Source organism: Mirounga angustirostris, unplaced genomic scaffold, assembly GCF_029215605.1.
Source record: "Mirounga angustirostris isolate CCGP_5_RB_7025 unplaced genomic scaffold, mMirAng1.0.hap1 SCAF_2, whole genome shotgun sequence".
Taxonomy (NCBI): domain Eukaryota; kingdom Metazoa; phylum Chordata; class Mammalia; order Carnivora; family Phocidae; genus Mirounga; species Mirounga angustirostris.
This window is the reverse complement of record NW_026991710.1, coordinates 89037586-89058254: the sequence shown is the minus strand read 5'-3', so window position 1 is coordinate 89058254 and position 20669 is coordinate 89037586. Positions and strand designations below refer to the sequence as shown.

Below are 20669 nucleotides of genomic sequence, written 5' to 3'. Positions count from 1 at the left end.
TTACCAGCTTCAGTGCAGCTCCTGTCTTGAGAAATGTCTTACTTAGAAATGTTGAAGTACAGTACGGTATAACCACCCCACCCTAAGTGAATGTGGCTGTTTATAAAATAGTAATCACTGATATCGGAAAATTGTAAGAGAGCTTTGAGAGAAACAAAGTTTCAGAAACGTTTGGATTTTTTTTAAAGATTTTATTTATTCATTTGAGAGAGAGAGAGTGATCCAGAGAGAGCACAAGCCGGGGGAGGGGCAAAGGGAGAAGGAGGAGTAGACTCCCCTCTGAGCAGGGAGCCTGAGGGGCCCCTCCGGACAGGACCCTGGGATCATGACCTGAGCTGAGGGGAGACGCTTAACCGACTGAGCCACCCAGGCGTCCAACATTTGGATTTTTATACTTCCTGTTTTGAAACATCGTTTAGTTGATACTTTAAAAAAAAAAAGATATTAGTATTAGTTTCAATATATAGATAAAATCTATTAAGTGTTGAAAATGTATGTATAAATTGAAAATATTCTTGAACACTCTTTGGCTTCTCTATATACCACTTATGATCACAACAGCCTTAAGAAGATGCAGTTTCCGGCGCCTGGGCGGCTCAGTTGGTTAAGCGACTGCCTTCGGCTCAGGTCATGATCCTGGAGTCCCGGGATCGAGTCCCGCATCGGGCTCCCTGCTCGGCAGGGAGTCTGCTTCTCCCTCTGACCCTCCCCCCTCTCATGTGCTCTTTCTCTCCTCTCATCCTCTCTCTCAAATAAATAAATAAAATCTTTAAAAAAAAAAAAAAAAAAGAAGATGCAGTTTCCAGCTCCTGAGTTCCTAGGAGGCATTTGACATATCAGATCCGTCACAAAGGAGTCATGAACTCCCAGGGTCACTTAACTCTGGGCTTCATAACATAAAACAACAACAACAACAACAACAAAACCTCTGGGCTTCAAATCAGGCGCTGAAACACTGGGAGAGATCTCCATCCAGTATTCCACAGGGAGTTTTGTTCTTGGTAAAATAGTATGTGTGGTTTTTTTTAAACCTTTCCCCCATGTAAAAACAATACTTTGTGATAGGCCTGCTAGAGATAGAACATGATTATATGAATCTGAAGCAGCCGCAGGCTTGTGCTTGGGCGGAGACCTGGCCACATGCGGCAGACACACAAGAAATGCATCTTCTATTCAATTATCAAGCGCTCCCTCTGCTGGTCAAGTGGAATTCCTTTGTAGCCCCGCAGACACTGATGAGAAAACCCATGTGTCGGAAAATTAGAAAAGACAAAAGACCAAGAGTATCCATGGTGAAAGAGGCTTTACAGGTCATCTGATCCAAACCCTTTACACACGAAGACGCTTATTATACTACTGGTATATTCCTAACTAGACGAAATGGAGAAAGTCAAATAATTCGTTGAAATTAGGGTTGACATATAGGTAGTCTAAAAAATATTGACCGTGAGAGATAGCAAGCATGAAATTTGATAAGGTGAAAGTAATGCACATTGCAGATGCTTTTTGGTTTTAAGCTGCTCCCTGCTCTTTTCAGAGAAAAAGGTAAAAGACGACTTTGGACTTGGAGTCAAACTAATGTCCGAATAGAGGTTCCACCTCTACTAGCTGTTTCTTGGTAGAGATATTTAGCTCTCTGGCTTCATATCCCTCTTCCTTAAATCGTAAGTCGTAATACTCCACTAGGTGGAGGAGAGATCACCTGTCTAAAGCATATCAGTGGGCACACAGCAGGAGCCCCAAAATTGAAGGAGAAGGAAGGATTGGCTGTGGTTGTTGCTCTGATCAACATTGTAGGGTAAGGGTAGTTTCCTATATGCCCAACTGCTTTGTACCTTGAAAACATGCAGTACAACTAAGAGTTCTGAATAAGAGACATGGCATACTAGGAACTACACTTTAACCATCAATTTAACACAAAATCTTTTCAAGAGGATAAATGAGGAACATTTCTTGGATAAACTGTGTTTTAAAAACACAAGCTTTTGGAGGGCCTGGGTGGCTCAGTTGGTTAAGCATCCGACTCTTGATTTCAGCTCAGGTACTGATTTCAGGGTTGTGGGATGGAGCCTCATGTGTGGGGCTCTGAGCTGAGCATGGAGCTTCCTTGGGATTCTCTCTCTCCCTCTCCCTCTGTCCCTCCCTCCCTCTCTCTCTTTCCCTCTCTAAAAAATAAATAAATAAAAACACAAGTTTTTATTTGCTACCTGGAAAGACACTTCTGGCCTGTTGCTCTAAACTGAGCTCAAAAAGAGAACAACTCCTTCTCTGGTTTCTCTCTTCTCACGTGTCATTATGTGCAGCTAGAAGAAGCCAGTTGACACTTGGTGCTTTGCCTGGAAATCTCCCCATGGGATTCATGAGTGCATTAGGTGCCTTTTCTATTTTCCACATTAGTAAACTTATTTATTTGTTTATTTATTTATTTCCGGTGGTCTTGGTAATATTTTAATGCTTGTGTTGGGTTATGGGTTCTCGGGACTTTGTTCATTTTATTATGCTTCTCAATTTACATGTCTGCTTCATATATTCCTTTGAATATATTACATATTATATATTAAAATGCTAACATGAAAAATGACAGGAATCAGTGTAAGATATCAAAACCACAACCTCATCAAATAATGATCTGAGTGTTTTCCCATGGTCTAGTCCTCTTTGAAAAAGTTTCTTCTGTCCTATTTTTCAACCTGAAAGCTTTCTTAAATTGGTTCTTACTCTGTCTATGGATGATGTACTTCAGGTTTTCGAGCTTCCTGAAATAACAGGCAACAGTGTGCATATGTGTGTGCGTGTGTGTATTGGAGGGGGTGAGAGAGAGGGAAGAGTCCATTCTTTTGGCAAGAGTATCTAGAGATAAGCAGTGTACAGTAGATAAGGGGATGGATTGGGGAGGCAGGAAAACGTGGGTTTGACTCTTGGATTAAATATTCCTAGATCACTAGTGTGTGATCTTGGTCAAGTTGTTTTTGTCTCTGAGATTTGATTCCCATATCTATAAAATGAGAATAATAATGCCCACCTCACAGTGTGTGGTGCAGGTAAAATAAAACCATATAAAGAGTTTGGCACAGTGCCTGATATAGAATTATATGCTTTGATTATTACTTTTTATTATAATTTTAATCCGATCCTCAACTGGTCTATGACCCAAAAGATTGAGCAGCACTCTTAGAAGCAATAATTTCTCTTGAGTCTATGTATTTAGCACTCACTTATCCACAATAAATGAGCAAAATGCACATGAGCTAAATTTGTTCACTGCAACAAACAAGCACAGTGTTAGATTCTGGGGATAAGTAAAGAGCTCGCTTTCAAAAGAAAAGCTGGATTCAAAAAACCTTTTTATTGAGGGGCTCCTGGGTGGCTCAGTTGTTAAGCATCTGCCTTTGGCTCAGGTCATGATCCCGGGGTCCTGGGATCAAGCCCCACATCGGGCTCCCTGCTCCACGGAAAGCCTGCTTCTCCCTCTCCCACTCCCCCTGCTTGTGTTCCCCCTCTTGCTGTGTCTCTCTCTGTCAAATAAATAAATAAAATCTTTAAAAAAAACTTTACTGAAATGTAATATTCATAAAGGACACAGATCCTAGGCGTACAGCTCAATTCATTTTCCCAAAGTGTATACTCCCTACGACATGGGGCCCAGATCGAGAAATAACATTAGCAACCCAGGCAGTGCCCCCCATCTCCCCTCTGGTCACTATCCCACTTCTCAAGGCAACCACCACCCTGACCTCCACCATTAGGGGAGACACTGACTTTTAAAATGCTTGTGTTCCCTCTCTCACTGTCTCTCTCTCTCTGTCAAATAAATAAAGTCTTTAAAAAAAATAAAATAAAAAGATGAATTAAAATATAGGATGATGTCCTAATAGAAAGTACATGAAATTTAGAGGTAGGCACACTTTAGGTCCATCCCAGCTGATCCCTGTGAAATGGAGACGCACTATTTACTAGACTGAACTGTTGTACGGATTGGAAATACTATGGATCGAATGCCCAGCACAGTACCTCCCCTTGCTGACTCAGCCTATTTCTTCTTATGAACTAAGAGACCCAAAAGATAACTAGGGGACCTCGTCACTACTTACATGAGATAGCAGATGTGAGGGCACTGCGAAAAGATGAAATATGTTCTACAAATATAAAAAGTGTTATGTGAAAAGATACAGTACAGCGTGTGCTCTCTGGGCTTAAAATTGTTAGATAATTTCCTGTCATCTCAGTTAAAATAGTACCACAGTCCAGGGGACTCCGAATTATAGCTGTTCCAACCTATGAACCAGGTCAGACCTTGAGTGCTCAGTGTTTAGACTGGCGCCCACACTCTGCTGTCAAGAGAAAACCCGTTTTCTGAGGTGGGACGGTGGCCAACATAAGCACTTAATGGCACGTGTGAAGGTTCATCCTCATCAGGACTCATCTGAAGAAATGGACTTTCTGAAGAGGCAACACACCATCTATTAACCAAAGGCAGCTCCTTGGCCTTCAGTAGATGGTGGCGTCATGCTGTCTGCCGCGTGGAACTGTTTCCACCCTGCCATGGATACAACGCAAGTCGTAAAAACACTTTTTTAAATGGACATAAAAAGCAGACATTCCGTGCTTCAATTATAGTGCTCACACATGCCTATGTGTGCACATATCCACCACTCCTATCCCCGGGGAGGAGAATGCATAATCATGCATTAAATAAAACTACAGGGGGTGAAGGGAAAATAACTAAAGATAAGTACAGACCTAACATTGCTAGAGCATCTAGAGCACCTGACAGGTTCCAGAGGCTGTGCGTTATCTCATTTAATTCTCAGAACATTCCTATAAGATGGGTATTGCTATCTTTATTTTACTAAGAAGAAGATGAGGCTCAGAGAATCTGGGTAACTTGGCCATGGTGACACAGCTGGTGATTGGCAGAGCTGAAATAGGAATCCAAATCTGACTTGACCCCCCTTCTGAGCTCCTGGTAACTCGTGGTATCGTCCGTTGAGATCCACAGTAACTATTGTAGAAATCCTGATAATTAATAAAGCTTATGAGAAGTATGTAGCCACCAAAATGGCTATGTCAATCTAAGAACCCACAGTCTTTCAGGGAACTTATTTTAAAGGAATATAAACAACCAGAGTGCAGTGAGAGAAGAGTGATCCTAAAGGAACCAGACCCCACGTTTCTGAGCCTGAAAAGCTAGTAACAGTAGGCCTGAAAGCATGGAGGCTCGTAAGAGTTTCAATATTGGAACTGTTGGCTGTCATTACAGTACAGTTAGATATGCCTAGATACAGACACAAGCAGTGGACCTGAAGCCAACGAACTAAAGCAAACCAGAAGATAGCTTTTTAAAAGACAAAGAGATCTGAGGGTGGCTCAGTCAGTTAGGCATTCAACTCTTGATTCAGCTCAGGTCATGATCTCAGGATTGTGGATTGAGTCCCACCCCGGGCTCATGCGCTAGGCATGGAACCTGCTTAAGATTCTCTCTCCCTCTCCCTCTGCCCCTCCTCACCCCCCCTTCTCGCTCTCTCTCCCCCTCACTAAAAAAAAAAAAGAGAGAGAGATCTGAAAATGGAATGGGCTGCCTTGAGAGGTAAAAAGATTTCTATCACTGGCAGGTTCAACAGAAGCTAGAGGACATCTCATCATGAACAATGAAATTAGGACTTGAATTGTCTCACATAATTTATGGCAAATTATATGAACTAAACTCCATTAATTTAATAACAACTGGACTTTGGATAACCTTGCAAAGAGGCAGCTTGTCAACTGGGTGCAGCTGGGGCAGGAAGGCCAAAGATGAGGGAAAAGGTAGGGTTTCCTTTGAAAGAGGCGCCTTTAAAAAGATCACTGTAAATGTCGTCTAAAGTGGCTGAAGCTGTCAAGTGTAAGGATCAAGCTAGGTTGACAGGAATGATTCCCACCACTCTCAACTAGAGGAATAGAAGTGACCAGTTGTATATAGAGAAAAGCATAGAGCAGATAGATCATAGAGTATGTCAGAAATAAACATGAGTCCTTATAGTAGTATCTCCTCAATTCTGGCACTCCTAATGCCCAGCAGCATCCTTACCTTGAGTGTCATGACACTCTAGTGTCCTGATAAATGACCCTTTGCTTCAGATAGCCTCGCTTTCTCTCATTGCAATTAAGAGTCTTAGTACATGTTGTATATTGTACATTAAGCAAAACAAGGAAAACAAAGCAGCTTTGGGAAAAGTGTAGTTGTATTTCAAACTTTTAGGCCCACTGTTCCAACAAATTAAGCCTTTCCTCCTCCCAAATCTGGGTTTAGGTGCTCCTCCCATGTGCTCCTATAAGCAGAGAGGATTGGCCAATTTGTATATACTCACTAGATTATAAATTCCACATTAACAAGCTTTTGTATTTTTTATATAACCCCTCATTTTCGATATAACCTCTCATTGATCTAACCCAGCATCTGGCATTATGTCTTTCATCAACAAATGTAGACTTATTACTATGTTCAAGGACTGACCTTCTGTACCAGAAGATAGCAGCACATAATGGAAACAAGTGGTCTGCTATGTGGAGGCAAGCACTGCAGCAAATGAATCTCAATTTACTTACTAGTGAAACGGGACAACAATCTTTATTCCAGCTCTACACTTCAGGTATGCACCATTTACTAAGAACCTAAGTCACCTCACACTTCCCAATTCAAGTACCGGCAATCAGAGCACAATTTCTTTTACTATCTAGATACACAGGATTTCTGCTCGCCTTTTAATCGTGTGATGTTTTCTTCATGAATCTGTGGCAGAGGCGTGCCACTCAGATCCCTTTGACCGACTCACTGCTAACTGCAAGGCATGGGGCTAGGTGGCAGCCTCCAGTTGTTGGCTTTGTCAGGGTTCACATCTCAGCTTTCTGGCCACGATCCTGCTCATCTCGAGGTGGCCTCAGGCCGAAGACCCGGCAGTGATAAGCAGGGACTGGCCATTTCCACCCAACTGCTCCAACAGGCAGGCTCTTCTCCGGAGTTTCCCATGGGCCTGACGGCTACTCTGTCAGCTCCGCATCACCAAATGGCAGCATCCCCTGGTTAGCCTTCCATGTCTGCTTTACCCTTCACGGGACCATTCTGCACTCCTCACTCCATGTTAGCATCAACTCCTGGAGAATTCTGGAGTAAAATCAGACTAGTTTGTTTCCAATCTAGCCTATCAGTATAGTCTCTTTCTCATTCACTTAACTTCTGCTGATGTTAATAATGATAATACTTGAAAGGCTTCCCTTCAGCCTGTGCCATTTTAATTTGTATCCTAAAAGCATTTTAAGTCCAGTACAAGACACAATGATTTTTTTCTTCACATAAAACCCTGCAATTTTATCAGCAGTTATTTAAATATATTTCATTGTATTCAGCAAAGATACATTTATGATAAAAACAAAAACAAAACCTTAAAAGAGCAGACAAAAACACACCAAACTTCAATAGCGCCATCTTGTGGTGTTTAACAGGAACTGTTCACTACTCCGTTTAGGAAAAGGCCTTTTGGAAGTCCTAAGTTATCTTCTGTCCATCTGGTTTAACCAAGGTTTTAAAATACAGCCAAATAACAGAAAATACAATTAAAGTTAAATCAAGCCTTTAAAGTTGGTGAGTAAATGCAGGTCTTGTTTTCCTTTTTCTGAGCCTTGAGGTAGAACAACCTCCTCTCCCGTCTCTCATCACTACAGTACAGACGAGTAACTTCATTTATTTTTGGTTTTGGCATTTATCAGTATCTGACATTTCACAACCATTTTCTATCTTTTGTTTATCTGGTTTCCCTACAAGAATATAAGCTCTATGAATACAGTCTTTATCTGTCTTATTCACCCCTGTAGTCCTCAAGGCCACTTGGCATATAGTAAGTACTTAAAACTTTTTGAATAAATGAATCTTTTAACTTAATGAATGGCTACATATAAATCATCCTTGGAATTAGAAAAAAAATCGCCTGAGAGAATCTTCCTTAAAGATCTTGGGATAAGAAGTAATGGAGCCACTAGAGAAGTGACGTTCACGGCTAGTCAGGGAGAACCAAAAGGCCTGCAGAGAAGAAGGGCAAGACCCGACTGGTGTAGAGATGTTTTTAGATGTGCTCAAAATTGTGTTAATTACTGAAAATGAATGCCTGAAGGGAGTTTTCATCTCATACAACCACATTTACAACATATATATGCAGCCCGTGCTTGAATATTTATAGGAATACAGAATTGCAACCTCACAAGACAACCTGTCAACTACATTTTGAGACCTTAGACCTACTAAGAGTAGCTTGAGAGTCACAAGAATGAGTAATTATGGACCAAAAAGTTCATACCATCAGTTAATTAAATCACATACATAGGGGCGTCTGGGTGGCTCAGTCAGTTAAGTATCTGCCTTCCACTAAGGTCATGATCCCAGGGTCCTGGGATCGAGCCCCGCATCGGGCTCCCTGCTCGGCGGGAAGCCTGCTTCTCCCTCTCCCACTCCCCCTGCTTGTGTTCCTGCTCTCGCTATCTCTCTGTCAAATGAATAAATAAAATCGTTAAAAAAATAAATCACACACATAAGCGGCCTTCTTGGCGCTGTGGGCAGCACATCAGTCTCATAAAACACAAATATAAAAGTTATTAATTAGAAAAATTATTTATTTCTGCTCCTTTCATACATCTTACTGTGCACGAAAACAGTCTTGCACACATATCTGAATAATGTACTCTCACACACTCTGTTTAAAGGCAAAGCACCATAGGTAAAGCTGATCATCTGCCCAGAGTTCTCAGCTTTTGGGATCTTGCTACCTGATTTTACACTAATTTTTGAAAGCTGGAAATGTCATCTCCAAAAAATGTTAAGGGGGCTGTAAAAAATAATCACTTTATTCAACATTATAGCTGTAGAAATGGAGTATATTTTAAGAAATGAAAAACTAAGAAGAAAATGTCACTTAACATTGTTGGGACATCAGCACAGGCCAGCAGGAAAAAATACTGTGATCAGCTTGTCTCTTTGATACCAAGCAGACATTCTAGTTCAAGCAGTAATATGCTTCCGATTTTTCACTAGATGCTTCTTTTCTGCTGTTTCACTCTTTTTCCATATTTTACATCAGAGGATTGGTACAGCCTTTAAAAGTTCATTAACAGGAGCAAATCCAATATCCACTGATTTCTTCTCAAAAGGCATTTTTTAACCCATCAGATAGCCCCTGTAGGAATAAAATTTATAAACACAAAAAGTGAATACAAAGCAACATTTCGAAGCGCCCGAATTTTATGATGAATCAAATGACAATCTGAAAATGTAACTGTGTGATTCCTCCTTATGGTTTTTATTTCGCATCTTGCCTCACTACATTACTGGGCTTCATTTCCATTATCCTTTCCCCTCAAAGGATAAAGTTACAAACCAATATGCTCCAAACCTGCAAGCAAATGAAAAGACACTCACACACCTGCAGGGCATGAAGCTCTCCTTCAACCAGGACTGATTTAAAATGCAAACACACAGCTAGGTTACCTATTTCCTCAAATCACAGAATTAACAACAAAATGAAGAGGAAGGAAAGGAAAATGCCAATAGGTATACAATAATAATATGGAGAAATGGCAGGTTACACTAAGGAAATCAACTAAAAAACTGAAAAGTGCTGTTGTGTCTACTTAAGTCTAAATGTGAAAGGACCCTGAGTCAAGAAGGCAAAATTATGCTTCATGTTCAGTGTCCAGCAAGTAACGTTATCAAATAATAAATATCTGCTAAATGCAAATGTGAATGTTACAGAGGCAATAAAACAAACACTTCATAAAGTGGCCTGTCAAAAAGGAGTAAAATAACGTTTTTTAGCACATGTAGAATTAAATTTCAATTACACAGAAAAATCATGTATATGCATTCTCCTAGTCCCTAAATGACATTAATTGAGTAAAGTACTATTATTTTCTTACTTTTATTTTTCATTCCCCCTTCCTTTAGAATTTTTTCTCCGAACTGATCCTATGATCTTAGGACTTAGGCAGGAGCTCCGTAGCTTTTCTCATCAGGTTTAATAAACACCAGCTCAAACTGCTAAAAAGGCAATTTTTGTCACTCTGACTAAAACAGGCCTTTTGGGGGCGGCTGGGTGGTTCAGTCGGTTAAGCATCTGGCTATTGGTTTCAGCTCGGGTCATGATCTCACGGTCTTGGAATTGTCAGCGCCGGGAGTAGGGCTCACGTTCAGCATGGAGTCCACTTGAGAATCTCTTTCCCTCTCCCTCTGTCCCTCCCCCCACTCTCTCTCAAACGAATAACTAAATCTTTAAAAATAAACAAACAAAATAAAACAAGCCTTTTGTCCTGAGTTGCATAATATCTATTCAATAGACTATTTTATACAGCTTCATAACAGACTCGCCTAAGAGTGGAAACCCATCTCTCCACTCCCACCAAACACTTTGCCTAATTTTAGGACATCAACACATGACACAGCACGCCATCTCTTATTTTTTTCACTTTTATGATTCTTTTAGGTCAAAACTACCCTAATAGTGAAGACTCTAGAGAATCTAATGACCATTATTTTTCAGAAGAACCAAGCACAAATTTATACCAAAGTTTCCCACCCAGTACCCAAACATCATTTCTTTAAACCTGTGCACATTTAAAAGGTACCCAAGGCACAGACACAATCCCACATACAGTATCTTATGAATTATATGAGAAGTATTTTATTTTCAAAATGAAAACTGGTTTTCTGTAACTTTGTACTAGTACTATAAAAATATTAGGCACTACAATTTGATTTTTCACTTTAAATGTACTGTCATATATGTAAATAGTCAAGAAATACTCATTTTTTTAGTGCCCCTGTTTCTACAAAAGATATGGCATCAAATAAAGCCATGTTTTGATTTGTAAAATTTTACCTGTAGGGGAGACATCAGGTCTCTAAAAGAGCATAAAAGAAAATATAAAACTAAAAGTACCAATTCATTGCTATTGTTTTTTCCTTTTTAAAGGTTCCTCTTACTAAAGATATCAAACTCTTTGTGAAAGACTTCAACCCTGGAGGTTATCATGATGAATCTTACACAGCATAGCCATCCTTTATCTCAGATGCTAGCAACTTATTTTATCTGAAAACACCCTTGGTTACCGGTGTTTTTTAATGTCCTTTTGTTGTTGCTGTTCCACTTACTATGCATCAAACTGTTTATATATGTTAGAACATCAAAGATCATTTGTGTGCAAAAATACAGACATATCCCCTCCTTGCTGGTGATACTAACCATGGCCCTATTGTGTGCAACATGTAGGCCCACAGACATGGCTCATCATCTTGTCTGGGGCCTACAAACATTCCAGAAAATGCAATACTGTTGCTTCCCTTTCTTTTCTAAAATGGTCCGTTTCTTCCCACTCTGCACCCAGGAACCAGGCTTTAGGAGGTGCAGATGAGGAATCATATCAAAAAAGGAATCATAAATTACTTCCTCTTAAAAATTTAAATCCTAGATTAGGCTGCATGACAATTTACAGGAAGAAGCAATTATCTGTTTAGACCATTGTTCTGCTTGGATTAAATCTAAATATAATTTACACCTGGGAGAGTATATATAAAGGGAGTATACCCTATTTCCTATTGTTCACTTAGTCAGCAATTTTGGATGCTGGCCTACAAATGGGGACAAGAAGACAAATATTTACATAAATAATTGAAACCGTAAGATGGAGGCAGTCCAGAGAATTAATTAAGCACTTTCTAAAGCTTTTTTTTAAAGCAGTAAATAGCTCTATTATCCTACATGTCAAATGCCCAAGCTAAAAAGAAAAGCACTCACATCCTAAGGAGAGGACCTAAAACCATAAGGAAGAATGAGCAGCTTAGGTAGAATAAAAATAAATCTCGTTCTATGGGCAAAACCAGCCCACTTCTGTTCTGCTATATGCCTACAAAAGTTCCATCTCTTTTGCTTAATTTGTAGTAGCCTCTTGATCTCTCTGGGAGCCTCCTCTTTTCTTGTTTGGCTATGGAAAAGTTCAGCCTCTTCCATACCAATATACCTTTACCAACAGGGCAGAAAAAAAAAAGAGGAACAAAAAGAGGATGCTGAAGTACGTAATTCTTCATACAATTTAGCCAATGGCCAAAACTATTTTTTTAAAGATTCTATTTATTAGAGAGAGAGAGAGAGAGAGCACAAGCAAGGGGGAGAGACAGAGGGAAAGGAAGAAGCAGAGCCTGATGCAGGGCTCAATCCCAGGACTCTGGGATCATGACCTGAGCCAAAGGCAGACACTTAAACAACTGAGCCACCCAGGTGCCCCAAAACTATTTTCCCCAAACAAAAATAAGAGCCACTGGCAGAGGAGTCTGAGGGAACTATATGGCTACACAGATATTCAGCTGACAAAGAACACTGCTCTCTTTTCCCACCCTGCTAAGATGTGAACATGACTGCAGGATTAAGTACTTCTGACTTCCCAGGGGAAGTCTGCCCATTCTACTTCAGATGTGTTAGAGACAATGGGCAGGTGAAGCCACAGAACAAGTGAACTTGTGAAGCTCACACACATTACTGTATTCCCTTTTAATGTCTCTTATAATAAAATAAGGGAGTATCAGTTCTAAGAAATCAGTATCATTGACACTTGATGTTTAACATATTCCCTAAAAAATGAATTTACTAAGAGCTAATCTTTGTATGGTATGTTTGCAGTTCCTAATACATCCATAGGTGCAATCAGAATATAGGGAAATGTGATCAGACTTGTCCACATTTCAAATAACGATCTCAAATGGAATTATAAAAGTTGCCACAAAACCAGTTTGTTTTTGTTTTAAAGATATTGTATGTTTTCTGCAACAAAATTTTCTTATCAGGCCTGCAAACATAAATTCCTTCCTCGTAAGAATTTAAATCCTAGATTTAGCTGCATCACACACACACACACACGAAATCCTTTTCCCAACTTTTTGGAGAGGCAATAATTTCCTGTCCAAGGCTTAATGGGTTTTCCTCATATCAGTACTCAAAGAGCAGCAATAATATTCCCTACTATCACTATTACTACTGGAATCCCATATTTTATAGATTAACCAAAAAGCAATTTAAAGAAACAGTATCACCAGTCAGTGACGTTACAGTAAAATAACAGTACGGAGATAACACTCAGAAAGACCTACGAATCTCAATTTGGCTACTAACCACAGCTATAACCTCCAGCAAGTCACAAATTTCTTTAGTTCTCAAAACTGTTATCTGTTTAAATGAAGGTTAAATTAAATCTCCCATGATTTTATGTGATCCAAGTAATTATTTTACCACCTTGCAACAGAAGTTAAATTGCTGATTATACAAAGTACTTAATAACTTACGGCAGTTTCATTCTCATGAATACTCTAGCCATGAAAAAACTCAATAGGACACAGACGAATCCAATGAATAGAAGAAGAAATCTATTGAGTTTTGGAATGTTTGGTGCATTCGATCGGTCCAGGATTATGAAACCTAAACCTCCCATTGTAAACAGAAAGCTGGATGCGAGTCCTTCCATAATATATTGTCCATTTACTCTGAAAAAGACCACAGCGAAACAGTAAGTGAAAATTCCCAGAAAAATAAAATACTTGTCTTTAGATTGAAATTCCTATTTCTGCTAAAATATTTTTGTGCTAATTTTTTATTCTTACCAGTAAAACTATTTTACCACATTTCTGTGTATTCTTGTCAACAAAATTTATTGAGAGCCTATTATGTATCAAGCACTATTCTAGGGTCTGGAGATACAACAACGAAAATCTGTGTCTTCATGGAGCTTTTATTCATAAAGTTTTAAAACCTCAACTAACACAACTGTCTATGTAAAATCAGTGCTGAGATTTTATTAGCTTAAAAAGCCAATTAGTGTATATATATGAACTCTTTACCCGTAACTTTTGTTTAGCTTTTAAAAATTATGGCATTTAAATTTCTATTATCAATTTCAAATTCTGACTTGGTTAGAAATGTTTCTACAAGTTTTATGAGAATTAATAAACCTCTTGGGGCACCTAGCTGGCTCAGATGGCTAAGCATCTGTTTGGTTAAGCATCTTGGTTTTGGCTCAGTGGGTCATGGACTCAAGCCCCGCATGGGGCTCCACACTCAGTGGGGCATCTACTTGAAGATTCTCTCCCCCTGCCCCTCCCCCCACTCACGTGTGTGTACGCTCTCCCTCTCTAATAAACAAATAAATCTTTTTTAATAATCAATCAATAAAAATAATGTTGTTTCAAAGGGAAAATTTTAAAAGTGTTTTTACCCAGGGCTCCATGAACCCCACAAGGATTTCCAGCAATCTATAAACCCTTAGAATTATATGCAAATTTTTATATATATGTATATCTGATTTTTCTGGGAATACAGAGCTTTCAAAACTCTGAGTTCATGGATCCCCAAAAAGCAAATTCCTCTGTTAAAGGGATAATTTATACATAGGTATATGTGACGGGAGGTATTTTTTGTTAGCTAACTGCTTTAACTGAAAACACAATACATGCACTAGGGTCAAAATTCAAACAGTGCCAATGACAACACTATGAAGGGTTCCCCTACCATCAAGATCGCCTTCCCTCACTCCCGAAGAATCACAATAATCTTTTCGGGAATATTCTATGCAGGAATACCATTAAAATAAGTGTAAATGCAAATATATAGCTATATTTGGTAGACAGTTATCAAGTGGAGGTTATTTTATTTTTTAAAGATTTTATTTATTTATTTGACAGAGAGAGAGGGGGAGAGAGCAAGCACAAGCAGGGGGAGCGGCAGGGAGAGGGAGAAGCAGGCTCCCCGCTGAGCAGAGAGCCCGATGCAGGGCTCGATCCCAGAATCCTGGGATCATGACCTAAGCCGAAGGCAGATGCTTAACCGACTGAGCCACCCAGGCGCCCCTCAAGTGGATTTTAGAAAGCAGTACTATAAGCACTGCTCAGATGAACCAAACCACACTGGAATGGTGTTTCATTACTGAAATGGAATGCCCAAATCTCCAAAATTATTTTTTTTTATTTGATAGTATAATCCAGGGGTCCACAGACTTTTTTCTTAAATGGTCAGACAGTACATGTCTTAGGCTTGCAGGCCACATGGTTTATGTCACACATACCACTGTAGCTTGAAAGCAGCCACAGATAGTATATAAACAAATGGGCATGCCTAGTTCCAATAAAACATGACGTACAAATAAATAGGTACCCGCAGTTTGCTGATCCCCAGAATAGCCAAAATGTATTTTAAATCAATACCTTCCTTTAAATAAGCAATCACGTCAATCACTGTGAAATATTTTATTACCTATAAATAAGTAACATACTTCTATTCTTGCCCACTTCCTGCCATCTCTGAAGTTAGCATTTTAGGTATTACCTAAATGCAGATGGACCCACAGGTTTCACTACATTTTTAGAAAACATCCATACCCAAGCAACCTTCCTTCCCACCAAACCATTCAAAAAGGTAAGTGTTGGGGCGCCTGGAGTCCCGGGATCGAGTCCCGCATCAGGCTCCCTGCTCAGTGGGGAGTCTGCTTCTCCCTCTGACCCTCCTCCCTCTCGTGCTGTCTCTCATTCTCTCTCGCAAATAAATAAATAAAATCTTAAAAAAAAAAAAAAAAAAAGTAAGTGTTACCTGTAGGCCAAGAAAGCTACTGGTCTCTGATGTCCATGTTCATCGGTCATAGAACCAACACTTGGAGGCTCAACAATAACATCATAAATTATTCCTATATGAAAGACAATAGTATAGATTAGAATGGATTCCTAATTTTTATTTTTTTTAATTTTTAATTTTTTAAGATTTTATTTATTCATTTGAGACACAGAGATACAGAAAGAGAGAGAGAGAAAGCATGAGCAGGGAGAGAGGCAGAGGGAGAGGGAGAAGCAGGCTCCTCGCTGAGCCAGGAGCCCGATGTGGGGCCCGATCCCAGGACCCTGGGACCATGACCTGAGCCGAAGGCAGACGCTTAACCATCTGAGCCACCCAGGAGCCCCTGGATTCCTAATTTTTAAAAAGGGTTAGAGTTTTCATGTCTCTAAAGGTTCATTTATATTTCAATAGGACTGCTGTGATATATTATGATAATCAAGTGAAACCCAGCTAATCTCCTAAACTTTAGATAAACCATTCAAAACTTCAACTCAATATTTTTGAATATTATCTCTAAAACAGGTATTTGATAAAAGAAATTCATTCAGTAACTGTTTCTAATACTCAAGATACTCCAATTCTCCACAATAAAGGAGATTTAATATTAAGGCTATATTTTAGTTCAAGAAAATGTTCCACGTATGCTTGGATATGTTTGTATCAATTGAGAGGTAATTAGATAAATTTTCTTGCTTAAATATAAAATAAGGAGACATTTTTAAATCATACCAACAAGCAGACAAGCAATACTAGAGATTCGTGATCATTAATGTTAATGTCCATCACTTAGGTCACAATGTCACTGTGATCATTAATACTAATGTCCATCAACATTAATAGTTTCCCCAATCTCCCATTGCCAACATCTACTCTTTACCTTTTCTACTATTCTCCAACATCCTCACTTCCAGCTTTTCTTAAGCATAATAAGACTGTGTCTCCCTCACCCTTGACTAACAAAGCAATCACACAGGAATTCCCTAAACTCTCCACCACCACCGAATCTATAAAGTAGCATCTGCATCCATCCTTACCTCCTTCCTCCCGGCTACAAGAGAAAGAGTCCCTCCTCTTATCAATGTGGGATTCCTTCTGCAATGATCAGGACTCCATCCCCTTCCACCTTCTCACAGATTTGGATCCTTTGGCTAGCTCTCCTCCTGTCTATATTTTCAACCTCTCCTTCCCTACATCAACTCTCCCTTGACTCCAAACCCTCCTAGTTAACATCCTATTTCTATACTTCCTTTTTGAAACAAAGTCAGACTTCCTACTGGAAAGAAAAAAAAAAAAAAAGGTAAACTTTTTTCCCCTTCCTCATTTACCCTTCATTCTTCAACTCACTCCAACCTGGCATCTGCCTCCACTGATCTTACTCTTGCTAAAGTTGCCAGTAATCTCCATGTTGCCAAATTCAAAGGACATTTTTCAGTTATCTTAGGAGGCTTCCCAGTGGCACTCAATCCAGTTTACTAAATCCATTTTATTTGGAGGAAAATTGGCTTTTGTGACACTCCTGTCCACGTTTTCTTGTTACACCTTTAGCAGGGCCTCCTCTTCTATAAAACCACTAAATGTTGGGAGTTCCTTAGGGCTTGATCCACTGTCCTCTTTTTCTACATTCTCTCCTGAACTGATCTCATCCCTTCCCAGGGTTTTAATTCCATGTGCTGATGATTAATGATGGTCAGTGTGCCAATACCTATCAAATGTTAGCATCAGTAGAATTAGATGTAAGCTCCCTAAGAACAGGGACTTTCTCTATGTTCTTCAATATCTGGCTTACGAGAGGATTTCAAAAAAAATCTGTTATTAACCAATTTCAATGGAGACCTCTTTTCTCAATTCTAGACTCACAGCAGCAAACTTGACATAGCCAGCTAATTGTACTTGGCTATGTCCAACTATTACATATCCTGAAGTGACCTCTGGTTCACCGTTCCCCACCAAAAAACCTTCATCTCTTCAATCTCAGAAAATGACCCTTCCATCTACTCAGATGCTCAAAGTTAAGATTCCTTCATACTTCATTCTCTCCAATCAATCCGTACATCCAATCAATCCATCAAGACCTACTGAATGTACTTCCAAACTATCTTTCATTATACTTTCCTCCATCTCTGCTGCCACCAACATAGTTAGTCTCAATCAACTACAAAACCCACCTAATTGGTCTCTTGATTCCATATTTATCCATTCTTTTCCTTCTGCCTAGTATTACCTTTCCCCCAATTCTTCAGATTTTTGGCTAACATGTCATTTCCCTAAGAACCACACTCCAATATAAATGATGTTCCCAACTCCCATTATTTTCTCGTAACTTCTTGTTCTTTCCCTTCAATGAATCTCTGGTAATTTGTAATGAAAAAAATAATTCTGTGGAAAAAGATTTGTGATATTTAACCTGTCTCAACCATGACATTACAAGCTTCAGGAGGACAGCATCCTTATGTTTCACTGACTATTATTCCCAGTACCAAGTGCCTGGAATTTAATAGGGGCTCAATGCATTATTTGCTGAATAATTCTCAGCAATAAATATTATTTATTTATACAAGTACACTCACAGTTTTTAGAAGAGACTCCTTTCCAGTGGCAAAACCGATTCCTTGTATGAGATACCTCATGGCCTTGGCCACTAAAAGGTATCCTTTGCAATCTGCCCCTGGGGTTGGAGCGGAGAATCTCCCCATTACAACAATCAACAGGGAATCAGTGGACAGAAGGAAAACTGTGAGGCTTCTAACAAAGCCTTGGGCTCCAAGGGAGTAAGGGTTAGGAGAAAGAGGCTAGCAGATAAAAGCAGATGAAGACTCTATTTTTTTTTTTTAATCACATGCATTTTAAATTTCATTTATTCAGTACAGTACCTATTAATGTGCTGAGTAAATGTTAATGCTAATGCAATGCTAGGACAGTATCTTACCAATATCTAAAATATTCAAAATGTGTTTTACTTAAATGAGTACAAGTTAACGATCATGATTCTGAATTGAGAGTGGGGAATAGATTCAAAATCACATTCTAGTACCAAGCCCTCATAGTTTCAGATTCTTCCCTCTTCAGTACCAATTCTTTTCACATCTATGAAAATAAGTATGTCTATGGCTAGTCCCTTAAAAACGGAGCCACTTTTGCTGTCCCTAATCTTTACACTTCGATTTTATAACTTCCAAATTAAGTGCTCCACATCCCCAAATCTGAAGTACAGAAGAACAGTCTTGAGCAAATCCTGAATCTGTGGCTTCAAAGGGTGGTGGCTGTCAGACTAGCTGGATCGCCAACTCATCACTATACAAAACAACGCCCCTTTTGCAACTTTGTATTTGAAAAAACAAAACAACAGCAACAACCAAAAAACAGGATATGACATTCCGCAGAGAAGTGCTGCTATTTTCCTAATTCTTTAAATTCTCAACTTTTGCTCACCTTCTGAGAATCTAACTCCAACCTCAAATATTTATCAAAACCGTGAATTCGGAAAATTCCATTGACATTTATTGTTGATCGGGGCAAAAAAGCAACACCAGACCCTTAGGTGTGAGCTAACAAACCTAAGGGCTGTCAAGTCTTTTCCAAGGTTCCAGGGACTATAGACAAAGGAAGTAAAAGTCCCAAACGCTCTTGACCAACCATGGAAGTACAATGGACAAGACTAGACTCCTCCAGGATCTCTGTCAAAAAACTTAACGGCAGGCAATAAAGAGAGCAACAATACGGGCTTGAAAGGTATATTGGATTCGGATCCCTAGGCTAAGATGCTAGAGGTGCGGAAAGGCAATGGGCGTGAGAACGGTGAGAACAATGAGTAGCCTCTCAGAGGCCAGAACAGGGCGTGAGGGCAAGTAAACCTTTGGGCCGTTAATACTTGAGACCCCAGAAATTCCCTCCACCCTCCGAAAAGATCGAGAGTACAGAGGCGCTTCCCCCGGGGGGCTGAGAGCGGACAGACGCGCCTCGGCGGCGGGCCGGCTCTCCGCGTCTCAGGGCCTCTCGGCCCCAGCCAGCCCGAGTTACCTCCGGTGATGAGGAAGTAAGACACCACCACCAGAGCGTACACCGTCATGGCCGACGGCATGTGCACCCAGGGCGGCTTCTTCAGCTTCAGATTGGGGCATTCGAGCACTAAGAACGGAACGCGGTACAAAGTCTCCATGCTGGTGGCGGCAGGGGCTTCTCTCGAGCGCAAGCCCCACGCGCCACCCGGAAACAGCCCCGCCCCTCCCGTTCGCCGGCGCGTGCGCCGGGAAGAGGATTACAGGTCCGCAACTCTAGAAGGCAGTTTGTCTACCTAGCGGCAAAAGAAAAAACTATGAAGAACGGATAAACAATATGATTTTAAGCTATGTGTGTTCAAGCTTTTTTAATCATAAATTTGAATGAGAAGCTCGATTATTGCCAACGAATAGGCAGGTGATTTATGTACCTTCAAGGACCTGCAGGGCGTCAGACGTGGCCAAGCCGGAGAAGCAGGGGCACCTAATCCATCGGAGCCCCTCCCACTCGCCGGCGCTGGGGATATGGAAGCTGATTGGATGCGGGCGCTCTGGGTTCCCAGAGCTGCGGGATGAATGGGAACGTTTGGAAAATTCTACCTTTTATATTAGCGGATTTTTCAAGAGACTCGGAAAGCCCCAGTTGCTGAACATTTACTTCCCGATATAGTTGCGGGGACAGTAATAACAATTGTTACTAATAATTGCTAAACTAATATATTACGAAAATTTTTAAAATACCCAGTCCAGATGTATCAAAAGTATCAAGAGGACATCTCCACAGGATGCCTAAAGCTGATACTTTGACGTGACCAAAATACTATTTTAAATAACGCGTGTCCTCTACTCCACTTTGCTTCTCCCACAGCCATCCCTATCTTCATAAATGCTAAAATCTTTCTGGCCGAAAATCTTGAAATCATCCTGGTTTCTCTCTTTATTAAAACTCCATCTCCAAAATATCAGCAATAATGAAGTGGGTTTACAGCAGAACCAGTATTTATACATA

The 20669-nt window shown here is 40.0% G+C and overlaps 1 protein-coding gene across 1 annotated transcript; it reads right to left on the bottom strand.

Moving 5' to 3' along the window:
• Positions 1-8619: 8619 nt before the first annotated feature.
• Positions 8620-19890, bottom strand: OSTC (oligosaccharyltransferase complex non-catalytic subunit). The gene is made up of 4 exons (XM_045880613.3): positions 19683-19890; positions 15645-15738; positions 13352-13549; positions 8620-9200 (listed from the first exon to the last, which is right to left on the bottom strand). Exons 1-4 carry the CDS (start codon positions 19819-19821, stop codon positions 9182-9184), a joined length of 450 nt encoding a protein of 149 aa, XP_045736569.1. The 5' UTR covers positions 19822-19890; the 3' UTR covers positions 8620-9181.
• Between the last annotated feature and the right edge of the window lie 779 nt (positions 19891-20669).

Coding starts and splice junctions, on each gene's coding strand:
- OSTC (XM_045880613.3), bottom strand. CDS start 19,821: ATGGAGACTTTGTACCGCGTTCCGTTCTTAGTGCTCGAATGCCCCAAT. Junction 15,739..19,682: donor TTACTTCCTCATCACCGGAG/GTAACTCGGGCT, acceptor TCTTTCATATAG/GAATAATTTATGATGTTATT. Junction 13,550..15,644: donor GTAGCTTTCTTGGCCTACAG/GTAACACTTACT, acceptor GGTCTTTTTCAG/AGTAAATGGACAATATATTA.